At 42.6% G+C, this 8258-nt stretch overlaps 1 protein-coding gene across 1 annotated transcript; it reads left to right on the top strand.

Annotated features, from left to right (window-relative positions):
* Positions 1 to 2347: 2347 nt before the first annotated feature.
* Positions 2348 to 2725, top strand: LOC125038493. The gene has a single exon (XM_047631970.1). The coding sequence runs from the start codon at positions 2348 to 2350 to the stop codon at positions 2723 to 2725; it is 378 nt and encodes a 125-aa protein (XP_047487926.1).
* Positions 2726 to 8258: the final 5533 nt, after the last annotated feature.

The raw sequence follows: 8258 nt of genomic DNA on the forward strand, positions 1-8258 counted from the left end.
CCCCGTTCTTCTCCTCTTTCTCCCGACTCCCCAACTCTCCTTCCCCTACTCTTCCTTTCTCACTCACTTCCCCATTCTTCTCTTCTCTCTCTCTCTCACTTCCTCATTCTTCTCTTCTCTCTTCCTCTCTCTCTCACTTCCTCATTCTTCTCTTCTCTCTCCCTCTCTCTCTCACTCCTCGATTCTCTCCTTATCTCTCTCCCCTTCCTCTTACTCCCCCATTCTTTCCTTATCTCTTTCCTCCTTCCTCTCACTCACCCATTCTTATCTTCCCCCTTCTCACCCTCCCTCTAACCCTCATAATTGTTTCTCCTTCCATCCCCTCCCCTCACTTTCCTCTCCCCCTCACCCCCCAAAAATCTTCCTCTCACTTTTCCCCAACTCTCCTGCCCTTTCAGCCCCCCAAACTGTTTCCCTCCCAGCAACTTTTCCCTTCCCACTCTTCCCTCACTTTTCCCCTCGAAACCCTTTCTTTCCCTTCCTTTACTTTTCCTCTCACCCCCCCCCCCCCTCAACTATTTCCTTCCCTCAACTCTCCTTCCCCACCACTCTTCCTCTCCCACCCCTTCCCCTTCCCCCCATTTCCCCCATACGTCCCCTCCTATCCCCTCCCTTTCCTCTCTCCCTCCCTTCCCCCCCTTTCCCCTCCCCCTCCCTTCCCCCCCTTTCCCCTTCCCCTCCCTTCCCCCCTTTCCCCACCCGCCCTTCCCCTCCATCGCCCTCATCAACCGTCTTGCACCATAAGCATCCTGTGCGCACTAACTCAACAATATCTTTAATAAGCATCTGGTCTCGACTTGTGTTAATTAAATGGTTTTCTCTCCTTTCTTCATCTTCTTCTTCGTCTTCTCGTCTTCTCTTCCTTCTACTACTTATTCTCTCAGCTTTATCTGCGTTCTCCATCTCCTCTCTTCGTTTTCTTTGTACGTTTCTCTCGTTTTATTCATTTTTTTTCGTATTATAAATCATTTCCTTATTCTTCTTTCTTTCTTTCTCTTTTTTTCTCCTTCTCTCTCTCTCTCTCTCTCTCTTCTCTCTCTCTCTCTCTCTCTCTCTTATTATCCACCATCCTTACTTTATTTTCCATTTTCTCCTCTTTCTCTCTCCTATCTCTCTTTTATATCTCCTCTCTGTCTATCCCAATGTCTATCTGTCCCTTCCTCTGTCTACCTATCTATTCCTTTCTCTCTTGTCTATTCATCTATCTATCTATACTCCCCTCTTCACTTACTTCTTCCTTCTTCCTCTTCCTCCTCCTTATTTCTCTCTCACTATCTACCTTTCATCTGTTATTCTATGTCCGGTAATCCTTGATTATGCAGACCTGTTTATCATCGAGAGAGAGAGAGAGAGAAAAAAAAATACGGTTTGTTAAGGGTTGCGACTCTTTGCATTTGCACTGAATAATTTATCTCATGTTTTACAGATTTTTTTATTGATCTCTTCTTCGTGTTGTGTTTAGAGAGAGAGAGAGAGAGAGAGAGAGAGAGAGAGAGAGAGAGAGAGAGAGAGAGAGAGAGAGAGAGAGAGAGAGAGAGAGAGAAAGAAAGAGGTAGAGAGAGAAAGAGAGAGAGATAAAGCGAAACATGAGAGAGAGAGAGAGAGAGAGAGAGAGAGAGAGAGAGAGAGAGAGAGGAGAGAGAGAGAGAGAGAGAGAGAGAGAGAGAGGTAGAGAGAGAGAGAGAGAGAGAGAGAGAGAGCGAGAACATGAGAGAGAGAGAGAGAGAGAGAGAGAGAGAGAGAGAGAGAGAGAGAGAGAGAGAGAGAGAGAGAGAGAGAGAGAGAGAGAGAGAGAGAGAGAGAGAGAGAGAGAGAGAGAGAGAGAGAGAGAGAGAGAGAGAGAGAGAGAGAGAGAGAGAGAGAGAGAGAGCGAAACATGAGAGAAAGAGATAGATAGATAGACTGACAGAGAGAGAGAGAGAGAGAGAGAGAGAGAGAGAGAGAGAGAGAGAGAGAGAGAGAGAGAGAGAGAGAGAGAGAGAGAGAGAGCGAGAGAGAGAGAGAGAGCGCGAAACGAGATGAAAGAGAGAGAGAGAGACCGAGAGCGAGAGAGAGCGAGAGCGAAACGGCATGCACAGACCCTCGCGTCCCAAGCAGTAATGAGGGCGGGAGACAAAGGCGCGGAGACCAGCAGCAGGAGGAGTAACAGGTGCCTCCGCTCGCCTCACTCCAGCAGAGGGGAGGAGACACGAGAAGGAAACGAGAGATCAAAATCGAGTTGCAAGACGTGACGAGGTGTTGAAGGGTTTTGTTGCAAGTCCCTGATCTGCAACAGGGCATTGAGAGAGGGAGTTAGGAGGAATGGGATGTAAAGGTTAAATGCTGTTGTGTGGTGCAGTGTGGAGTTATGTGGAGTTATGTGGTGTGGAGTTATGTGGAATTATGTTGCGTGGAGTTATGTGGAATTATGTGGAGTTATGTGGCATGGAGTTATGTGGAGTTATGTGGCGTGGAGTTATGTGGAATTATGTGGTGTGGAGTTATGTGGAATTATGTTGCGTGGAGTTATGTGGAATTATGTGGAGTTATGTGGCATGGAGTTATGTGGAGTTATGTGGCGTGGAGTTATGTGGAATTATGTGGTGTGGAGTTATGTGGACTTATGTTGTTTGGGGTTGTGTGGACTTATGTGGAGTTATGTGGTCTGGAGTTATTTGAAGATATGTGCCGTGATGTGATGTGGAGCTATGTGATCCTACTTGATATGAAAACGAGTGAGATGTGATATGATGTGCACCTGCTTGTTATGTGATATTCTACAGTTTTATTGTATATTATGTGGTTGACATGTTAAAAAAATGGGTAAACTGTTCTTTGTGAATGATGTGATGTGAAATCCCCTGCTTAGTGGTGAATTCGTGAGCGATGTGATGTGATTTGCTCCTTCCTTCATCCCTCCTTCCCCTCTCCTTCTCCTTCCCCCCTCTTCTCCCCTCCCTTTTCTCCTATCCCTTTTCGTTCCTCTTTCCCCTCCTTCCCCTCTCTCTCCCTCTCTCTCCCGTCCCCTTACACCTTCTTCTCTCTCCTCCCCTATTTTCTCCCTCTATTTCCAATCCTCTTCTTCCTACCTCTTCCCCCCTCCCCTCCCCATTTTATTTCTCTCTTCCCCTTCTTCCTCCTCCTATCTTTCCCTCTTCTCTTATTTATCTTCATCCCCCTTCCCCCATCCATCTATCCCCTCCTACCCCCTCCTCCTCATTTCCCCATTCATTATCCTCCTCTTCTACTATTCCCCCATTCATCTTCATCCCCCTATTCCCTTTCCCTATTCATCATCACCCCCTTCCCCATTCATCCTCCTCCCTCACCTCCTCTCCTATTTAGCATCATCCGCCTCCCTTATTCCCTCATTCGTCAACACCCCATATCCCCCCTTTCCTCCTTACCCCCTCCCCTTCCCCTCCCCCCTCCCCCCACCCTTTCCTCCTACCCTCATTCATCCTTACCCCCCTCCCCTCCCCCCTCCCCCCACCCTTTCCTCCTACCCTCATTCATCCTTAACCCCATCCCCCTCCCCTACCCCCTCCCCCTCTCCCCTCCCCCCCACCCCTTCCCCCACATAATCACCCTCATTACGTCAAATCAGACAACAACCTGATTCTCATTCGTTTTAAAGTTCATGGCATTGCATGACCCTTTAAATAATACCAACCTGCATGGCATAAACAACGAGGTAAAAACTGTGTAATTATGTCGCTCTCTCTGACTGTGATTACCTGTGCATGACGATCCTGTCTGTGTCTTTTGTCATGGAATGATTGGTTGTTCGGTCATGCAAAATGGGTGAGAGTTGGTGTGTGCGTGTGTGGGTCTGTGCGTTTACATTTACACGCGCACATGTGCGTATATGTGTATTATATTCATGACACACACACACACACACACACACACACACGTCCTAACTTTTCTCCCTCTCTCTCTCTCTCTCTCTTTCCTTCTCTCTCTCTCTCTCTCTCTCTCGCTCTCTCTCTCTCTCTCTCTCTCTCCCTCTCTCTCTCGCTTACTCTTTATCTATCTGTCGCTATCTATCTATCTATTCATCTATTCATCTATTCATCCACCTTTTTATTTATCTATCAGTCTATCTCAATCAATCTTTCTTTATTTATCTCAAACGAAGAAAGAGGGGAAGAAAAAGAAGAAAAGAGAAATAAACCAAGAAAGAAAAAAAGGAAAGAAACAGAGAAAAAGAGAAAAAGAGAAAAAGAAAAAAAAGAGATAGAGAGAAAAATATAAGAATAGAAAGTGAAAAAGATCAAAAGATCAAAAGAGAAGAGAAAAAAAAGAAAAACGAAAAAGAAATAGAGAAAAATGGAGAAGAAAAAGAGAAAGAAAGAGAGAAAGAAGGAAAAAGAAGGACAGAAGAAAGTAAAGAAAGAATGAACGAAAGAAAGATAGAAGAAAGAAGAATGGAAAGGAGAAAGAATTAACGAAAGAAAGAAAGAAAAGAAAAGAAAAACAAGCAAACAAACAAATAAGCTGAGAGTGGTTTCATTATACATGTTTTTCAAGAAATGCAACAGATTTCACCATCCAATTATACAATTCTCAGCAAAAAGACTGGCTCTGTAAGAAGAAGAAGAAGAAGAAGAAGAAGAAGAAGAAGAAGAAGAAGAAGAAGAAGAAGAAGAAAAAAAAAAAAAAAAAAAAAAAAAAATATATATATATATATATATATATATATATATATATATATATATAGAGAGAGAGAGAGAGAGAGAGAGAGAGAGAGAGAGAGACAGAAAGACAGACAGACAGATAAATAAATAGATAAATAGGTAGACAGACAGATAGATAGATAACCTGTTATACAAGCCGAGTTAAAGGGACGTTAGCATTAAGTGAATTAAATGAAATATCTAACTTTCTCTGAATATTTACAGCTCATTGATAAATTTCCTCTTCTGTGAAAAAAAGGGAAGAAGGAAGAATAGAAACATAAAGAGAAGAGGAGGAAAAAGAAGCAAGACATGAATAAAAAAGTAGAAGAAAAACAATGAAAAAGGAAAATAGGCTAAAGTGAAGGAAAAATAAGAGGAAAAAAACGAAAATGAGAAAAAAATAAAGTAGAAAATATAAGAGAAAAGAATAAAAGAGAAAAGAAAAGACAATTACAAGAAAAGGAAGACGAAAATTAAAATAATGTCGTTAATGATGATAATCATAATTAGAATAATGACAATTACAACAACACGACCAACAATAACGATGATGATAATGACAATTACCAAAAAAAAAAAAAAAAAAAAAAAAAATGTTGAAAATTAAAAGCAAGAAGCCGAAAAAAAAAAAAAATAGGCAACATAAAGTTAAATTCCTGAGTTATTGTATAACATTAATTAATCCGCTGGCTAGCGTTCTCTCTCCATTTCCCTTCTTCTGTAGCCCCGTTTATTCCATTTTTCTCTCCCTCTTCCATTCCTTTCACCTCTCCTCCCCTCCTTCTCCCTCTCACCCCTCCTTCCCTCTTCCTCTCCTTTCATCTTTCCTTCCCTCCTTCTCCCTCTCTCTCACCTCCTTCCTTCTTCCTCTATTTCAACTTTCCTCCCCTCCTTCTTTCTCTTACTTACCCCTCTCTCATCTCCTTCCTTATCTCTCCCCTCCTTCCTTCTCCCTCTCCTCCCCTCCTTCTCCCTCTCCTCCCCTCCTTCTCCCTCTCCTTCTTCCTTCTCCCTCTCCTCCCCTCCTTCTCCCTCTCTCTCCTTCTTCCTTCTCCCTCTCCTCCCCTCCTTCTCCCTCTCTCCACTCCTACCTTCTCCCTCTCCTCCCCTCCTTCTTCCTCTCTCCCCTCCTTCCTTCTCCCTCTCCTCCCCTCCTTCTCCCTCTCTCCCTCTCCTTCTCTCCTCTCCTCCTTCTCCCTCTGCTTCCTCATCCTATTGTGATTCTTCTTTCTTTCTTGAGGCGAAGGAAAGACTTGAATGCCCTTTGGAAAACACATGAGAATGAGTCTTCCCCTTTCGTCTCCTCCTCTCTTTTTTTCTCCCTCTCTTCCCTTCCTCACACTATGTCTCACTCTTCTCTCCTTCCTTTACTCCTTATCTCTCCCTTTCTCCCTTCCTCATACTCTGTCTCACTCTTCTCTCCCTCTCCAATTCCATATCTTTCTCTTTCTTCCCTCCCTCATTCTCTGTCTCACTCTTCTCCCCCTCTCCAATTCCATATCTCTCTCTTTCTTCCCTCCCTCACTTTCCCTCTCCCTCTCCAATTCCATATCTTTCTCTTTCTTCCCTCCCTCATTCTCTGTCTCCCTCTTCTCTCCCTCTCCAATTCCATATCTCTCTCTTTCTTCCCTCCCTCACTCTCTATCTCACTCTTCTCCCCCTCTCCCCATCTTCCTCCCTACTCTCTCTCTCTTCTTTTTTTCTTCCCCTCCCCCCTTTCTTCTGTCTCCCTCCATCGCTTTCTTATTCCCCTCTTCCAATACGCCTTTTCTTTTTGTCTTATTTTGATTTTTCGCTTTTTTTTTTCTCTCTCTCTTCTTACCAACCGTCTCTCTCTTTTCTCGTATGTCTATACGAAACAGTCATTAATTATGGCTAAATAACTATTCATTCAGCCATTTTTACCAACCGAGTGAAGAGTGTAAAAGAGGTGAAAGCGAGAGAGAGAGAGGGAGGATGAGGAGACACACACACAAAGAGAGAGAGAGAGAGAGAGAGAGAGAGAGAGAGAGAGAGAGAGAGAGAGAGAGAGAGAGAGAGAGAGAGAGAGAGAGAGAGGGTGAGGAGACACACACACACAAAGAGAGAGAGAGAGAGAGAGAGAGAGAGAGAGAGAGAGAGAGAGAGAGAGAGAGAGAGAGAGAGAGAGAGAGAGAGAGAGGGGGGGGGGGGAAGTGAGAGAGAGAGAAGGTCAGGACACACACACACACAAACACAAAGAGAGAGAGAGAGAGAGAGAGAGAGAGAGAGAGAGAGAGAGAGAGAGAGAGAGAGAGAGAGAGAGAGAAAGAATGAGAGAGAGAGAGAGAGAGAGAGAGAGAGAGAGAGAGAGAGAGAGAGAGAGAGAGAGAGAGAGAGAGAGGAAAATGGTTAGTGTAAATCTATTACACACTTTTTTTAAATTTATTTTTTGGGATGGAGGGCAAAAAGGGGGCTTAACGAGTACGTACCTAAACAATATGTATACACATTTTAAAATATAGAGAGCAAGTTACCCGAGAGCAGAGGATCTATGGAAGACGGTAGCCTCCAGTTTATGGTACAAGGGGGAAGGCAAGGGAAAAGACGGTTGTGTTTTATGGCATAGAAGACGCACCCCTCCTTCAGCATGGAATAATATCATGTAAAACGTTTTCAGTATTTTGAAGCATCTAACCTTTGTATGTATGTGAATGGTAGAGTTTCTTTTCTTTATTTTTTTGTATTATTATAATTTTTTTTTTTTTTGTCATATTCACAAGAATGAAATACCTCTATCTTTGTTAGGAATCTTATTGTTATGTTTCTTGGAAGGTTTCAGGATCGATATTTATTCTCCTCAGACACTCAGACTTTGGAGAGTACTCCAAAAAAAACACGAAATGGCAACTGATCGCCATGAGAGTTTCTGTAACGCACCGAAAGATGGCGTTGGTGGTAATGGATTACGAGCGTAAGTTTGTTTATTGGTATTACTTTTCTAAATATAAATGAATATTAACCAATATGTTAGAATGTGGAAGAGTAAGCAAATATAAGAGGGAATAAGTAGAGAATAATGTCCTTTTTAGACTTCTTTGGAAAGTATAGCAAAAACACGTAATGGCAACTAATCGCAATGAAAGTCTGTATTACACCGAAAGATGGCGTTGATGGTAATGGAGTACGAGCATAAGTTAATGTATGATGGCATTGCTTTTCAAAAGGTAAATGATTTATAACCAAGATAGTAATTGTAGGAAATCATGCAAATATTAAACGAGTAATAAATAATTACTTTTCTAAACGCAAATTACTTATAACCAAGATGTTAAAATAAGGAAGATCACGGAAAGATTAGAGAGAATAAATAGAGAATAATGTCTACTTAAGACTCTTTGACAAGCAGACGATAAAACACGAAATTACAACTGACTGTAATGCGAGGTTTTGTACGGTACCGGAAGATGGCGTTGATAATAATGGAGTACGAGCGTAAGTTGATTTATGTTGACGATGTTTACCATTACCGTCTTCAGTTAATTGCTTGTCAAAAGGTGAAATATTTTACAAATAAGATTGTTACATGTCGAGGATAAAACAAATATTAGTAGAGAATAACGCGAAGAAGAATAACAC

This window comes from Penaeus chinensis, chromosome 25 (genome assembly GCF_019202785.1).
Source record: "Penaeus chinensis breed Huanghai No. 1 chromosome 25, ASM1920278v2, whole genome shotgun sequence".
NCBI classification, from domain to species: domain Eukaryota; kingdom Metazoa; phylum Arthropoda; class Malacostraca; order Decapoda; family Penaeidae; genus Penaeus; species Penaeus chinensis.